At 39.6% G+C, this 17,916-nt stretch overlaps 1 protein-coding gene across 3 annotated transcripts in view; it reads left to right on the plus strand.

The window, feature by feature from the left end:
* The window catches only part of NLRP3 (NLR family pyrin domain containing 3), a 42,321-nt gene that overhangs the window by 19,289 nt on the left and 5,116 nt on the right, over positions 1–17,916 (plus strand). For 2 of the 3 annotated variants that reach the window (XM_064484535.1, XM_010997883.3), the window contains exons 8-10: positions 12,241–12,411; positions 12,908–13,078; positions 16,080–16,812. In XM_064484535.1, the coding sequence (XP_064340605.1) occupies positions 12,241–12,411; positions 12,908–13,078; positions 16,080–16,179 (442 nt within the window). In that variant the 3' untranslated portion in view covers positions 16,180–16,812. Of the gene's footprint in view, positions 1–12,240; positions 12,412–12,907; positions 13,079–16,079; positions 16,813–17,916 lie in introns of those variants that run through there. The other variant, XM_010997884.3, reaches the window with a different exon arrangement.

Genomic DNA, 17,916 nt, shown 5'->3' on the forward strand with positions numbered 1-17,916 from the left:
GAGTCCCTGGGTCACATCTGGATAATTCTCACAACATTTCAGACTTTTAAATGATTATTATATTTGTTATATTTGTTATAACATATATTATTATATTTGTTGTGATCCCGGATCAGCAATTTTTGATGTTTCTGTTGTAATTGTTTTGGAACACCGCAGATCACACCCTTAAAAGTATGGTGAACTTAACTGATAAATGCTGTGTGTGTTCTGACTGCTCCACAGACAGGCTGTTCTCATGTCTCTCTCCTTCTCAGTGGGTTTCTTTATTCCCAGAGACACAACAAGATTGAAGTTAGGCCAATTAATAACCGTACAATTCAAGTGAAAGGAACAGTCAGTCAATGTGCCAAACGTCATTGTCATCTTGTGGCCACAGCCACCTCTAACCCTCAGAAACCACCACCCTGATCAGTCAGCAGCCATCGACACTGAGTCAAGACCCTCCACCAGCCGAGATTATGACTCACTGAAGGCTTGAATGACCGTCAGCATTTTTAGCAATATTTTTAAAGTGTACACATTTTTTTAGACAAAACACTACTGCACATTTAATTGGCTATACTATAGTGTAAACATAACTTTTATATGCACTTGGAAGCTACAGAATGGGTGTGACTCACTTCGCTGTGGTATTTGCTTTATTATGGTAGTCTGGAACTGAACTCACAATATCTCTGAAGTTTGCTTGTATTTTAAAATGGTTCCTTTACTCCTCCCTCTGTTGGAAGCACAGGGGGATTTTTTTTCTCTGATATTTAGGGTAAGAACCTGGTTGAGCTCCTGGGGGTAAACCTCACAAAAGTATGGTGCCTCCCCTTGTGACTGGGTCCTCCTGGTGTTTTTATCTGTCAGACTTGTCCACAGCTAGCCTTTAGCTATTTGTAAATTATAATTCAGGTTTTCCTTCCCGGGCACTGGTTCCCATGGAGGCTTAATTCTGATCCAGGAAGTTGCGATGCTTTGTGTTTGCCTCTGTGTCTCCTCGATTTTAGGGAGAGTAGACTGCGCTGTGACCACACTTCTCTTGTGAACTTAAGAAGTGTTGTTGATTTGTCAGTTCAGCTTTTAACTACTTGCTGTTAGGACGGAATGGTGACTTCTAAGCTCCTCACTTGCTGGCCTAGAAACTGGAAGTCCTGCTTGTGTGAGCTTTTTTATTATGAAAGTAATACATGCTTAGTGTGAAAATAGCAAATAACATAGATACATGAAGCAGGAAATGAAAGCTCCTCCTCAGCTCACTTTTGAGAGAGCCATTTACAACAGGCTGACGAGCAAATATCCAGACATTTTGTTATATTGAGCATCCATCCGTTTATCTATCCATCTACCCATCCATCTTGACACACTCTGTGTACTGGTTTTGCAGGGCTATTGTAACAAAGTACCACCAAAGGAGTGGCTTAAGCAGCAGACCTTTCTTTTTATTTTTTTCTTTCAATTTTTTTCTCCTTTTTCAGTTTTATTAGGTAGAATTATTGCAGTTCGACGCACATTCTTTGAATGTTTTTGAAATATAATCAACATACAGCACTGTACACATTTAAAGTGCACAGCAGAATGACTTGACATACACGTACTGCAAAATGAGAACCACAGTTAATATCCATCACTTCATATAGTTACAAAAATGTTTCAGAATTTGCTCTTTTAGCAACTTTCAAATATACCATACAGCACTGTTCACTATAGTCATCATGGTGTACATTACATCCCCACGACTTACTTATCTTATGCCTGGACGTTTGTGCCCTTGACCACCTTTATTCAGTTCCCACCACCACCTCCTGACCTCTGGCAATCACAAATCTGATTTCTTTTTCTATGAATTTGGTTTGAGTGTTTTGGCTTTAGCTTCTGCTTTAGATTTGTGAGATTGTACAGTGTTTGTCTTTCTCTGTCTGACTTATTTCACTTAGCATAACCCCCTGAAGGTCCATCCATGTTGTTGCAAATTGCAGGATTTTCTTCTTTATGGCTGAATAGTATTCCATTGTGTGTGTGTGTGTGTGTGTGTGTGTGTGTGTGTATTTTTTAAATATATATATTACATATATATATATATAAAATCTCTGTATCTCTATCTACCTGTCTATCTCACATCTTCATCTTCGTTATCTGTTCATTTGTTTTTTTTTTTTTTTGCTGTGTCACTGTCATAGTATAATCTTTTTTTTTTTTTTAACACTTTTTTAAATTGAGTTATAGCCATTTTACAATGTTGTGTTACCTGTTCACTTGTTGATGGACACTTAGGTTGTTTCCATGTTTTGTAAATAATGCTGCAATAAACATGGAAGCACAGTTATCTCTTTGAGATAGTGATTTCATTTCCTTTGGCGATATACCCAGAAATAGGGTGGATGGATCCTATGGTCGTTTTATTTTTAAGTTTTTAAGGATCCTCCATACTGTTTTCTGTAGTAGCTGCACCAATTTACAATCCCACCAACAGTGCACCAGGGCTCCCTTTCTCTGCATTTGCCCCAGCATTTGTTAGCATTCATTTTTTTCATGATGGCCATTCTAACAGGCATGAGGTAGTATCTCATTGTGCTTTTAATTCGCATGTCCCTGATGATTAGTCAAGTTGAGCATCTTTTCGTGTACCTGTTGGCTATTTGAATTTCTTCTTTGGAAAAATATCTATTTAGGTCCTTTGCCCTTTTTAACATAGTATTATTTGGTTTTTGTTTGTTTTGTTTTGTTTCGGTTATTGAGTCGTATGCTTATACGTTTTAGATATTAACCTCTGATCAGATACATGATTTGCAAATATTTTCTCCCATTCTGTAGGTTGCCTTTTCATTTTGTTGGTTATTTCTTTTGCTTTTTCATTTTATGTAGTCCCATTTGTTGATCTTTAATTTTAGTGCTAATGCTTTAGGTGTAAAATTTAAACAATTGTTCCTAAGACCCATGTCAGGGAGCTTTGTTTCCTATATTTTCTTCCAGGAGTTTTATGGCTTCAGGACTTATATTTAAGTCTATAATCTATTTTGAGTTGATTTTTTTTGAGTGGGGTATGATAGGGGTCTAGTTTCACTCCTTTTTATGTGAATATCTAATTTCCCTTTATTAAAGAGACTGCCTTCTCCACTGAGTATTCTTGGCTCCTTTGTCAAATATTTGTTGGCGGAATATTCATGTGTTTATTTCTGGACTCTCAATCCTGTTCCATTGGCGTATTGTCTGTTTTTATGTCACTGTCATACTGTTTTGATTACTATAGCTTTATGTTATACTTTGTGGCATTTTCTTTTTCACTTAGAGAAGTTCCTTTAACAGTTGTTGTAAAGCTGGTTTGGTGGTGGTCATTTCTTTTAGCTTTTTCTCGTGGGTAATGCTTTTGATTTCTTCATCAAATCTGAATGAGAGCCTTGCTGGGTAGAGAATTCTTGATTATAGGATTTTGTCTTTCATTACTTTAAATATATCACGCCGCTCCCTTGTGGCCTGCAATTTCTGCTGAAAAATCAGCTGACAGCCTCAGAGGAGTCCTCTTGTATGTTATGGGTTGCTTTTACCTTGCTGCTTTTAGTATTGTCTCTTTATCTTTAATTTTTGTCATTTTGATTACAGTGTGTCTTGATGTGTTCCTCTTGGGGTTAATCCTGTATGGGACTCTCTGTGCTTCCTGAAACTGGGTGAATATTTCCTTTCCCAGGTTAGGGAGGTTTTCAGCTATTATCTCTTCAAATATTTTCTCAGGCCCTTTCTCTCTTTCTTCTTCTTCTGAGACCTCTGTGATGCAACTAGTAGTGTGTTTGATGTTATCCCAGAAGTCTCTTAAACTGTAATCATTTCTTTTCATTGTTTTTTCTTTTTTTGTATTCAGTGGCACTGATTTCCACTTTGTCTTCCAGCTCGCTTACCCCTTCTTCTAAATCAGTCTACTGTTGATTCCTTCTAGTGTATTTTTAATTTCAGTTATTGTAGTCTTCACCTGTGTTCAGTTGTTCTTTATATTTTCTAACTCTTTGTTAAAAAACGTCTAACTTCTTGCTCTGTGCTTCCATTCTCCTCCCGAGGTCTTTGATCACCTTTATTTACAATCACGACTCTGAACTCTTTCTTGCATAGATTGCCTGTCTCCACTTTACTTAGCTCTTCTGAGGTTTTATCTTGTTCTTTTGTCTGGAGCTTATTCCTCTGTCACCTTATTTTGTCTAAGTTGCTATTTGTATTTTTATTTAGGTTAGTTATGTTTCTCAACCTTGGAGAGGTGGCCCTCTGTAGGAAGCATCCTATGCATCTCAGCAGTGCACTCCCCTCTCATCACTCAAGCTATGTGCTCTAGGAGTTCCCTCTAAGAGGGCTGCATGGGTCCTTCTGTTGCGGTGAGCTGACAATGTGGACAGACTGGTAGGTTTGGTTGGCCCCTAGTCTGCTTGGTTGCCAGGCCCTGTCTTGTGAGGATGTTGCTGGCTGCTGTGTACCGGGGCCTGGTCATGAAGTGGCTGGCTGCAGAACCCTGGGGGCCCCAGGACTAGTGCTGGCCCCATGGTGGGCGGAGTCAGTGTCCAAAAGACTCTGGGGCTGTTGCTCACCCACTGGCAGGTGAAGCCAGATCCTGGGGCTAGTGCTGGTCCACTGGCAGACAGAGCTGGATCCTGGAGTCTGGCCAGCTGCAGGGCCCGGGAATCCCAGAGCTCACTTCCCATCACTGAGGTTGGGGGCAGGGGTTGGTTCCTGACACAGTAGGGCATGGGGTCTGGGATGTGCCAATGGTTGTGTTGGCCTGTTAGTGGTCAGGGCCAGGGCCCAGCTGGTCCCAAGATAGGATCTGCCCTGTCTTGCAGGATCGTAGTTTTCTGGTGTCTGCCCTCTGGTGGGTGAGGCTGATCTAGAGGCTTGTACAGGCTTCCTGGTGAGGGAGGGCCCCAGTGCCTGTCAACTGGCGAGTGGAGCTAGCTCTCTGCCCTCCAGTGGGCTGGGCCATGTGTAGGGGCTAGTCCAGAGGTGGCTGTGTGCTCTTTAGTCTTCAGGCAGCCTCTCTGCTGATGGCTGGGGCTGTGTCCCGCCCAGTTAGTTGTTTGGTCTGAGGGGTCCCAGCACTGCTGCCTGCAGGCTATTGGGTGGGGCGAGGTCTTGGAGCTAATGAGCCAAGATATCAGCTGCCATCAGCAGCAGTGTTCACACATTTGAATGTTCCCCAATATGTCTGCCACCAGTGTTTATATCCCCAGGGTGAGCTGCAGCTGCCCCTCGCCTCTCTAGGAGACTCTCCAAGACCAGCAGGTAGGTTTGACCCAGGCTCCTATCAAATTACTGCTTTTGCCCTGGGTCCCAGTGCACGTGAGATTTGGTGTGCCCTTTAGGAGTGAAGTCTCTGTTTCTCTTAGTTCTCTGGGATTCCTGCAATGAAGCCCCACTGGCCTTCAAAGCCAAATGCTTTGGGGTCTTGTCTTCCTGATGCCAGACTCCTGGGCTGGGGAGCCTGACATGGGGCTCAGAACTCTCTCTCCTGTGGGAGAAACTCAGCAATATAATATTCTTCAGTTTGTGGGTTGCTCAACTGGGGAGTATGGGACTTGATTATATTGAGAGTCTGGCCTTCGTACCATCCTGCTGTGGTTCCTTCTTTATGTCTCTAGTTGTAGAAGATCTTTTCTGGTAGGTTTTTTTTTTTTTTTTTTTTCCCATCAATGGTTGTTCTGCAGATAGTTGTGATTTTGGTGTGCTCATGGGAGGAGCTGAACTCAGTGTCTTTCTACTCTGCATCTTGGCCATTCTCCTTTATAATATACTTTGAAATCAGGAAGCTTTATTCTCCTCTCTCACGACTGCTTTGGCTATTCTGAGTCATTTGTGGTTCCATATAAATTTTAGGAGTGTTTTTTCTGCTTCTGCAAAACATTCCATTGAAGACTTGCTAAGGAAAGCATTTAATCTATAGATGCATTTAAGTACTATAGACATTTTGATAATGTTAATTTTTCCAATGCATGGACAAGGGATGTCTTTTCATTTATTTTTGTCTTTCTAAATTTATTTCATCAGGATCTTAGTTTTCAGTGTAGAGATCTTTCATCTCATGGTTAAGTTTATTCCTAAGTATTTGATGGTTTTTCATGCTACTGTAAATGGATAGGATTTTTTTTTAATTTCTTTTTTTTTTCTTCTTGGTGAAGTTTTTTTTTTTTAATTGAATTATAGTCAGTTTACAATGTTGTGTCCTTTTCTGGTGTACAGCACAATGCTTCAGTCATATATGAATATACACATATTCATTTTCATATTCTTTTTCACTGTAAGCTACTACAAGACATTGAATGTATTTCCCAGTGCTATATAGTATAAACTTGTTTATCTGTTTTATATATACCAGTCAGTATCTGCAAGTCTCAAACTCCCAGTTTATCCCTTCCCACCCACCTCCCCTCTAGTAACAACAAATCTGTGTAATTTCTTTTTTAGATAATTTGTTATTAGTGTATAGAAATGCTGCTGACTTTTGGAAGGCAGCTATGCTCCCCACCACACCACCAATACTGCACAAAATGCTACTGACATTTATATGTTGATTTTGTATCTTACAACTTTACTGAATTCACTGATTGGATCTAGCAGTTTTTTAGTTGAATCTTTACGATTTTCTATATTAAGTCCTGTCATCTGTAAATAGAGTCAATTTTACTTCTTCTTTTGCAGTTCTGATGCTTTTTATGCTTTTTCTTGCCTGGTTGCTCTGGTTTGGACTTCTAGTACTATGTTGAATAGGAATAGTGAGAGTGGACACTCTTTTCATGTTCCTGATCATACATGAAAATCTTCCAGTCTTTCACCACTGAGTATGATGTTAACGGTGGGCTTGTCATATATGTCCTATGTTATGATGATGTACATTCCTTCTATACCTAATTTGTTAAGACTTTTTATCACGGACAGATGTTGAATTTTGTCAAATGCTTTTTCTGCAGCTATTGAGATGGTCATGATTTTTTTTTTATTTTATTAATGTGGTATATCACACTGATTTGCATTTGTTAACTATTGTTTATTTTTTTAACTGAAGTATAGTCAGTTACAGCATGTCAATTTCTGGTGTACAGCACAATGTCCCAGTCATGCATATACATCATATATTAATTTTCATATTCTTTTTCATTAAAGGTTATTATAAGGTACTGAATATAGTTCCCTGTGCTATACAGAAGAAATTTGTTTGTTTGTTTGTTTTATTCTATGTTGAACTATTCTTGCATCCCAGGGATAAATTCCACTTGATCATGGTGTGTGATTCTTATGTGCTGCTGAATTTGGGTTACTAACATTTTGTTGAGAATTTTTACATCTGTATTCATCAAAGGAATTGGCCTGTGGTTTTTTTTTTTTCTTGTAGAGTCTTATCTGGTATCAGGGTAATGTTGGCCTCATAAAATGAGTTTAGACGTGTTCCTTCCTCCTTGATTTTTGGAAGAGTTTGAGAAGAATTGGTGTTAATTCTTTAAATGTTTAATAAAATTCACCAATGAAGTCATCTCGTCCTGGACGTTTTTTTGTTAGTAGTTTTTTGACTTCTGACTCCATCTTTACACTAGTAATTGGCCGATTTTTATTTTCTGTTTCTTCCTGATTCAGTCTTGATAGTTCGTATGTTTCTAAGAATTCTTGCATTTTTCTAGATTGCCCAATTTGTTGGTTTCACAGCAGTTCTTACGATCTTTTGTCTTTCTGTGGTATCAGTGGTTTTGTATTTGAAAATACGTTTATTTTGTCTGTAGTAACAGTTTTAATGCCTCCTCTTTTCTTTATAATTTTGTTGATTTTGGTTCTCTTTTTTATTAGTTTGTCCTGCTGAAGGTTTGTAAATTTTGCTTATCTTTTCAAAGGACTAACTCTTGGTTTTCTATTTTTTCAGTTATTTTTCTGTTCTTTATTTTAGCTATTTCTGCTCTAATCTTTTTAGTTCCCTTCCTTTTGTTACCTTTGAGCTTAGTTTATTCCTCTTCTGGTTTCTTGAGTTGTAAAGTTAGCTGTTTAAGACCTCTCAATTAAAAAAATTCTTTTAATTTTTTAATTAAAAAATTTTTTTTATTTAAAAAAATTTAAAAAGGCCTCTCAATTTTATTCATAGATGGATAGCTAGAAACTCTCCCATTAGAACTGATGTTGCTGCATCCTGTAAGTTCTGGTGTCTTGTGTTTTTGTTTGACTCAGGATACTTTTTTATTTCCTCTATGATTTCTTTGACCCACTGGTTGTTCAGAAGAGCACTGTTTAATTTTCACATGTTCTTGAGTTTTTCAGTTTTCCTCCTGTTATGATTTCTAGTTTCATGCCATCGTGGTCAGAGAAAATACTTGGCATGGTTTCAATCTTTCTGAATTTTCCAAGACTTGTTTTGTGGCCTAACATATGATTTATCCTAGAAAATGCTTCGTGTGCATTCGAGAAGAATGTGTATTCTGCTATTGTTACAATGTTCCAACCAAAATTTACTGTCTTAGCAGTGGGGGCTAAAAGATTAAGGTGTTAGCAGGTTTGGTTCCTTCTGACAGCTATGAGGAAGACTGTGTTCTATACTTCTCTTCTAGCTTCTGTTGGTTTGATGGCAATCTTTGACATTCCTTGGCTTATAGGTGTGTCACCTCAATCTCAGTCTTCATCTGTACCTGGTGCTCTCATCTTGTTGGTGTGTGTCTGTCTTTGTGCTTAAATTCCCCCTTTTTATAAGGACATCAGTCTTATTGGATTAGAGCTTATCTTAATGGCCTCATCTTAACTAATTACATATCAATGACTATTTATTTTTTTTTAATTGAGTTATAGTCAGTTTACAATGTTGTGTCAATTTTGGTGTACAGCACAATAGTTCAGTCATACATGAATGTGCATGTATTTCAATGACTCTGTTTCTAAATAAGGCCACATTCTGAAGTCTTGGGGGTAAGACTTCAACATATGAAATTTTGGGGTATACAATTCATCCATAACACTCTGTCCAAACTGGAATCATTGTGTAAATACTCTTCTATGATTTGCTTCTTTCATTTATTGTGGATACATTGCCATGATGGTATATACAAATTTACAGATTTGGGCATAATGCTCCATGTTGTGCATTATGGTAATTTATTTAGCTACTCATTGAGTGATGAGCCTTTGGATGAGTTTCTACTTTTTTTACTATTACAAACAACTCTGAAAAAAGCATGTTTATACATGCAGCTTTGTGTATGTATATTTCTTTTGAGACTGATACCAGTAAGTGGAATTAAGGAGGCAAAACTTTTAGGCATTTTGTGTTTTGTTAAGTATGGCTGAATTTTCTTTTTCTCGAACTTTAGGCCTTTCTTTCTGGCCGCATATTGCCTCTGCCCCCTCCACAGTATTACACAAACACTACATGCTAAGTATTTGCAAAATTCTTTATTTCTTGTAATGTATTTTCCTTTTCCTTGTAACTTATCAATGCCCTCTACATTCTGTCTCATGGAATAGTGGGACTTCCCTGGGACTTTCCTGTGACAAGTAAACAAAGAGTAATTCTAATTTTTTCTTTTTACTTTCAATTCCCTTTACCTTTCTTCTTCCCCCTACATAACACCAGAGGGAACTTTCTAAAATGCAAGTGTGATAATATTGTGCCTTTGTTCAAAAAACTTTCAGAAGTTCTTTTTTTGAAGTCAGAGTGAATTTGATATAGCTTAGCTTGGCACATAAGGCTCTCCCTGACCAGCCGTAGATCACTGCTTCTTCCTTCTCATCTACCATACCCTTTAATCCATTTTGAGTCATGCTGAATTAGCTTCTTAGTTTCAAAAAGGCCCACTCTTTCACCCCTCCTCACCCTTGCATATCCCTTTCCTTCTGCCTGGAGGGTCACCCTTACTCTCCCACTGTCCATCTAGAAAGCTCCTTCTGTTTCTTCAATTAATTTCTTTGATCTTCAGTTTTTCTATTTAAAAACAGAGATAACAACAACACCTATATCTTGGTTTCATAATAACTCAATGAGATAATCTTAAAGTCATCATCACTTACTCAATAAATGTTAAATCTTCTTCCTCAATGTTCTTTGTGAGACGTATTTGTAACATAAGGCATATCATTAGTGCATTTTTTTAAAGCAATGATTTAAGTTAATATAGTACCTGGCAAGATATCTGTGTTCAGTAAATGTAGAACTGAGTTGAATAGATTGGTGGAAACCAAGATATGTGATGTCGGTTACAGTCCTCTAATCTAGTGGATTGGTTGGTGGTTTGATTTTCTGAATATTTCTTTACGCACTCTGTGTATCCATCACTCAGTCTCAGTGGTTACCAACATTTTGATAATTCCACTGTGACTTATTCTTGAGAAAATGACCTTATCGGCATGTAATTGCTGACGCTTCTGTGCGTACTTCTCCTCAAACATCTGTTGCATAATAACTTCTGGCCCTTTTCTGGAAATAGTGGTAAAGCTTACAATTCTGTAACTTTGAAAATATTCTTTCTTCTCCTTTTTGATGACCATCTCTAGTCTGCTGGAATGTTCTTCGTCTTTGCCAGTGTCTTTATCCATTAAGACTGTTATAACAGGGGGCAGTGTATAGCTCAAGTGGTAGAGTATGTGCTTAGCATGCAGGAGGCCCTGGGTTCGATTCCCAGTACTGCCTCTAAAAACAAGTAAATAAATAAACCTAATTACCCCCCCCCCAAAATCTCAAATAAATAAAGTAACATTAAGAAAAGACTAATCTGTATTTTTTAAAAACACTGCTATAATAAAAATGCCATAAACTGGGTGGCTCATACAACAAACATTTATTTCTCACAGTTCTGGTGGCTGGAAATCCAAGATCAAGGTGCCTGTAGAGCACCTGGTTCCTGGTGAGGACTCTTTTCCTGGCTTGTGTACAGCCGCCCTAGCTGTGTTTTCATATGGTGACGTTGGGGAGACAGCTCTCTGGGAACTCTTCTATGAGGGCATTAATCCTATCGGGAGGACTTTGCTCCCAAGAGCTAGTCACATTGCAAAATACTCACATTTTAATACCATCGCCTTGGGAGTTAAAATTTCAACGTAGGAAGTTTGGGGGATGCTACATTCAGTCTGTGACAGCCAGGAATCCTGAAAATCCCTTCTGAGGCTCACTAAAGACCCTCTGATAAAAGTCTTCTTAGCCGGAGGTAAGAGCGCTGCAAACCGCTCGGTTGTTTTTGCTTATTCCTCTTGGGCTTCACTTCCCTCTCTGTCTTGCTTGCTCAGTCTTTTTTGCTGCGATTCGTCCTTGACTGGGAAGGTGGAGACCAGCAGATAAACAAGTACTTCTGTTTCCTTTTGGTCATCTGGTCAATGCTATACTTATCTCAATGACTCCTTTTGTTTTTCTATTTTTCTTGATTCTAAGACACTTAGAATTTAAAAGCATGTCACTATTAAGGATCCTGGCAGAAAGGGCTGTGACTGCCTGAGATGTTCTTAAATCAAGGCTTTGCTGAAAGCCTAGCATATGTGACTCTCTGTACACTGTATACGACCCTCTGAGTGTCTATGCAGCAATGACACAGCTGTCTATTTCAGAGCCCTCATGCTCTTGTTAGGTAACAGAATATGTTCAACTTGACCCAAGAGTAGGACATCAAAAATCTTAATTCCACTGAGTAAAATGCAGACCTAGGGCTTTATGCTCTGAGAGGCCCTTTACAGTGCAGAAGGTGGCGTGAAGTGGACACAAGGGGCAACAGAGTGGGGGATGGCGTTAGAAGGCTTAAGTCTGGGTCCCCCTCTACCATATACATTCTCTTTGACCTTAAGGGAAGCATATGATCTAATGAGCTTCAGATTTCCAGTCTGTAAAAAAAATATGTAAGAGTTACGTAGCTGCGCTGCCACCCTGCCTGGTTGGGATAACAACCAAATAAGGAAAGCCTCTGCAATGTTGTGGGAATTATTAGTCAAAGACAATCTGGAGTGTCTTTCCGGAAGAAGTGGGAGTGAGGAACATGCATGGCCAGAGGGAATATGTATAAAAAGAAGGAGGAATGTGGAGGGAATGTGGATCAGTATGCTTTTGCTCTGTCTCGTCTACTGATCCCAGGAAAGCATCTTCTGAGACCATCTTTGGCTTCTCGTATGGGGCCAGAGATAGGGAGTCATGCTTATATCCAAGAAGCTGGCTCCTGATCTTTAAGTTGAAGGATAAAGCTATTCAGATAAGATGAAATTCCCGTGCTGAGACAGCTGTGCAGTGTCCAAAGAAGGCTGGGACCCTAAGGATTCTTCTCTCTGCTCACTCTACAGGTTGGTGAATTCTGGCCTCACATCAGGTTGCTGTCAGGCTCTGTCCTCAGTGCTCAGCGCTAACCAGAATTTCACGCACCTTTACCTCCGGGGCAACGCTCTTGGAGACATGGGGGTCAAGCTCCTCTGTGAGGGACTCCTGCACCCCAACTGCAAGCTTCAGATGTTGCAGTAAGTATCCTAGCTTGTTATGGTGATGGCAACGCATGGTGGCTGAGGGGAAGGGGGTAGTTTGGGGGAAATGATGACAAACTAACCTGTATCTGAGGAGTGATGGCGTCCTTCTAGGGTGTGGCTTATTACAGGACCATGGGACAGCGAGGAGTTGTACTTTTAGATGGTGTAAAGGCAAATACTGGAGTTCCTTCCACCATAAATCTCTCTCCCACAAAAGAGTGGGAATAGCCCTTGTGTTTTAGGAAAACTTGGGGGGAGACACAGAGTTTGGGAAAAATTAATTCATAAACCGCTATTGCTAATTTAATCTGCACAACCCAGTAGCCTGGAAAAAAAAAATACTCTCATCTGAAAAGGAGGGAAGAATAACCCTTTTTTTTTTTTTTTTTTTTTTTTTTTTTTTGCATTTGAAACATTCCAGGCTAAGATCTGGGAGACCTGGCGAGATAATTAAGGGGATATTTTCTTCAAATCACCTCCTTTCTTGCAGGTTAGATAACTGCACCCTCACCTCACACTGCTGCTGGGATCTTTCCACACTGCTGACCTCTAACCGGAGCCTGCGAGAGCTGAGTCTAGGCAGCAACGACCTGGGTGACCTGGGGGTGATGCTACTCTGTGAAGTGCTGAAACAGCAGGGCTGCCTCCTGAAAAACCTGAAGTAAGTGTGCCCTGCGATTTGTCTGGCAGGGCTCACAGTTCTAAGGAAAAGGTGGCCCATTTCCAAACTCCAGTGTGGCTCCATTTTGTGTTCCGGGTGAGATTGGGTCTGGGCTGGTTGCAGATTTTATATGGATATACGGTATGTGTCATGAACTACATATTCGACCTCATCCAGACATTGAGAATAACCAAGGTTCAGTTGGGTGGGAAGAGATTTTCCATCCCAGATTCCAGAAAGAAACACAAGTCGCATTGAAAGTAGCAGAGTAGAGTTATATTTCTATGCAAGGTGTTGCACTTTGTAGAACTAGACCAGTCTATGGGTCATCGTAGTTGTAAATATCCTTGCATAGCGGGGGTGTTGTTAGTCTGGTTTCTGGGGATTTCTAAATGTAAAGTGCTCCAGAAACACCAAGATTTTATAAACTTTGGTCTATCTGCAGTGTGCTGGGATGACTGGCTTCTTTCCACCATCAGTGACACCACGGAGGTATTCATTACCTCTCTAGTTAGAGTTTCTGAGTCAGTTTCATAACTTCTTGTCAGTTCTGATGATCACACTCTCCACTGAAGACATTTCCTTCACTTGGCTTTAGGGACAACACACTCGCCTCTGGATTTGTTCCTACTCCATTAGTTACTTCTGCTCAGTCTTCTCAGGCCTTTCTTCATCATTCTGACCTTTACATGCTGAATCCCCAGGACTCAATCACTGGGTTAATTCTTCTCTATGCTTTCTCCCTTGTTCATATCATCTAGTCCACTGGCTTTCTCATACATGTGCTGTGCCCCTCCCCGCCAGTTCGTATTGTCATGGATTCCATGTGCAAATGTTTGCCTCACTTTCCTACTTGGATGTCCAATAAGCCTCCCAAACTTCACATGTCCAAATCCAAACCTGTGCTGTTTCCCTCTGCCTGAAACCTGCGTCTTCCCCATCTCGGTCAATGGTAGCTCAATCTGAACTGTTCAAGGTCAAAAGAATCCTGGTGTCCTCTCTGACACCTCTTTTTCCTTATGCACATATCCAGCCCGCTGGCATGTCCTGTTAAGTCTGCTTTCACAGCATCCCTACTCATTGACTACTTCTTGGCAGCTTCATGGCTCCCACCCTGGTTTCAAGCCACTGTCACCTCTTGTCTGGGCTGTTCTGGCAGCATTCTGCCAGGCTACTCTGCATCTATTCATCTTACCATAGCAGATGGAGGACGCAGCTAAAATATGAGTCAGATCATACCACTCTTACCAACATGCTCCTATCACATTCGAAGTAAAAGCCACAAACTCACAGCAGTGTCTACAGCCCCACATTATCTGGCCCCTGCTATTTCTGCAAATTCTTCTAACCTGCGTTCCTTCTGCTCACCCACACTGGTCTCCTTGCTGTTTCAAAAAAACACTGTCAAGTCTGAGCCTTTATACTTGCTGTTCCCTCTGCCTGGAACTTTTCTTCCTTTGGTATCCCTGACTTACTCCTGTGCATCCTTGAATTTTCTGCTTAGAGGCCTTCTTTTTGAGTTTGACTGCATCCATCCTACTGAAAATAGCAGCATGTCTTTCCTCTTCTCTGCTTACTTCCCCCCGTAGTGTTGACCACCATCATACATGCCATGTCACTTTCCTGTTAATTTATTATCTATATTTTACCCCAAGATTATAAACTCTACTAGCCCAGAAATTTCTGTCCTTGTCCATGACTTCAAGGCTGAGAACCAGTCAGAATAATAAGAACCAGGTTTTAATATAAACAGAAGTTCAGGTCAGCATTGTATCCTTGTGTGGACGTAGTGGAGCATGTTTGTTCAAGGGAAAGCCATCCCCAGAACTAAGAGAAATAAAGGAACAAAGGGAATTATTGGTCAAGATGAGCTGGGGACATCGCTGAATGTATGCTCATTGACCCAGACCTGATGGACACTTTGCAGATGAAGGAAAGACTCAAAACAGACTGGGGAATCCATGGCTGTAATCAACCTGTCTTGTGAGCTCAGGCTGCCATAACAAAACAGCACAGACTAGGTGTCTTAAACAAACAACAGACATTAGTTTCTCACAGATCTTGGTGATGGAACATCCAAGATTATGGTGCTGGCTAATTTGGTTTCCGGTGAGAGCTTTCTTCTGGGCTTGCTGTGTCCTTATGTGGCACAGAGAGACAGAGACAGAGACAGAGAGACAGAGAGTGCATGCTCCAGTATCTTTTCATTTAAGGACATTAATCCCATCATGAGGACCCACCCCCATGATCTAGTCTAACCTTAATTACACCCCAAAGGCTCCATCTCCAAATGCCCTCACATTGAGGGTTAGGGCTTCAACATTTGAATTTTGAAGGAACACAAACAATCCATAACACAACCAAATCAATACTGCTAGAAATGATGCAAGATAAATGGTACGATTTCTTAGTTCAGTTGCGAGGGAAATTAAAAAAAAAAAAAAGGAAGAACTGATATCAAAGAAGACTTGAGAGGCATCCCAAGCAATTACACTGTGTGGACTTTCTATGGCTCCTGATGAAATGAACGAAATATAAAAATGTTATCAGAAGTTGACGATTTAAACACTGATTAGGCAAATATTGATACTAAAATCTATTAACTTTTTAAGGTATGAAAATGACATTGTGATTATTTTGTAAAAGTCTTCTTTATTTAGTGTCACAGCTAGAAATATTTATAGACGCATGAAATGCTGTGTTTAAGATAATCCACTGATGTAAGCAGTAGGGAGTCAATCGGTGAAACCAAGAGCTGTTAACTGTCAAACTCCGGTAATGGGCATATGGAGATTCATTATACTGTTCTCTTTACAGTTACATGTTTAAACATTTCCAAACTTGAAGCTTACAAATATACCAGAAATCGCATTCGGCATGAAGTGCACCATTGGAAATCTTAGAATGTTAAGTGAAGGGAGGAGATAAGATTTTTAAAGCTCAAAACTCTTGAGTGTTCATTTCAGGAGTATAACCCTAGGCTCTCTGTTTGCTTTTACAGGCTGTGTAAAATGTATTTCAATTATGATACAAAATGTGCGTTAGAAACACTTCGAGAAGAAAAGCCCGGGTTGACCATTGTCTTTGAGCCTTCTCGGTAGTGGCGGAAGCAGGGATACCAGATGCCAGTGCTCTTTGCCCCCCCCCCCAACCCCCCGCCATCGAGCTATGAGCGGGGTGGTAGTCAGTGCTCCTCCATCAGAGTTAAGACCACCTCTCTGCAATTCTTTGGCTCCAGGGTGGGAGAGTGAAAGCTTGCTGACAGTGCCTTTGTATAGAGAACACGAGGTACCTCTGGGTTGAAGACACCAGGGGAAGAAAATCATCTAAATGGTAACAGTTCTCATCACAGTGCGTCAGTCAGAGGACGAGTTCCTCCTGGTGACCTCATATAACGAACTCATTCAATAAAACACTTTTTCTTTCTTTCTTTCCTTTTACTCTAACTCTCCTTTCCCTTGTATCTTTCCACCTCTTCTTTGTTTTCTGTTTACTTTTAACCATATCATCCCTTCTGCCATCTTTCTCTTAACTGACCATAACAGAATGGGTTAACTGTATATTATGTTGCAATTTTGTGGCAGCCAACTTATTTATTTTTAATTTTTGAACAGTTGTATTTTCTAATAAATTAATTCATGTTTATTGTATTATAGCTGATTGAAGATTCACAAAATATAAAACCTTTTTGTATTTATTAAGTTACATTGTTTCCTTTCCTTAATTAAAAAAAGGTACCGAGCAATATTTTTACTTATTTATCTAAACTACTAAAGATAAATTAAATTGCTTTATGTTTATGCATTAAAAAAAATCTCTTTGCCAAATGATTCAATTGCAATGAATAGAAGAAAAAAAAAAAAAAGCCTCTGCCTAACTCTGATGGTTGAGATTTCTGCTCTGGTAGGACAGGAGGTTGAAAATTATGCAAAGGAAAGTTTTAGAGTAGGTGGAGCCTACGTTCATAAGTAGAAATATTATGTAGAAAATGCATTTTGCCTTCAGTTATAAGAGCTTGTCTTGGATTTAACTCATTTCGGGAGTGGTTCATCTACCACACTTCACATAGCATTAACTCATTCATAAATATGGATTAATTGCTTCTCTACACATGGAGCAACTCTTGGACCACCTGAAATTGTTCAGGAAGGAAATTTACTTCCTTCGTCAAACGAGCCATCCAGACCTCTGCTTGTCAAAGTGTGGCCCGTGGACTGTTGATATAAGGAGTTTATGCAAAAATGCAAATCAGTCACAGTACTAAACATGCTTTTTAGATAGGCTGACTTTTTATTTGTTCTTTTGCATCTTAGTGATTTGAGCTATTGCAGACTGCATCTCTGCTACAAATGCCTTGACACGCAGGAGAAACTAATATAAAACACACAGCTAAACTAGAAAGTCAGAAAGAAAAACTTCTGGGCACTAGGATCTTAAAATTGGATTAAGAGTTTATTTCTCACTGGCTAAGGGGAATATCTGAATAGATAAAGATCCCACAATATAACTGTTAATTTTGAAAAAATCCATAAGGTTTTCCACACTCGCAGAACTAAAAAATAGGTAAAGTTGCTGGATAGAAAATCAATATACCAACATCAGCATAGTAGTTGGAAAGAAATCTTTTTTTTTTTACATAAATTTCACTTTATTAAAAACACATGAAAGAGGGAATTTCAAATCATACTAAACATAGTAAATATAGAACTTGTTTTGTTAAAAATCTACAGTACACATTCAAATAAAGGCTAACCTTCCAATGCCAACTATATCTGAGACTATGTATAGAGAGTAAAAATTGGGTCAGGCTTAGAGCAGTAATGGATGCTAAAACCTAA

This window comes from Camelus dromedarius, chromosome 3 (assembly GCF_036321535.1).
Source record: "Camelus dromedarius isolate mCamDro1 chromosome 3, mCamDro1.pat, whole genome shotgun sequence".
In the NCBI taxonomy this organism is placed as follows: Eukaryota; Metazoa; Chordata; class Mammalia; order Artiodactyla; family Camelidae; genus Camelus; species Camelus dromedarius.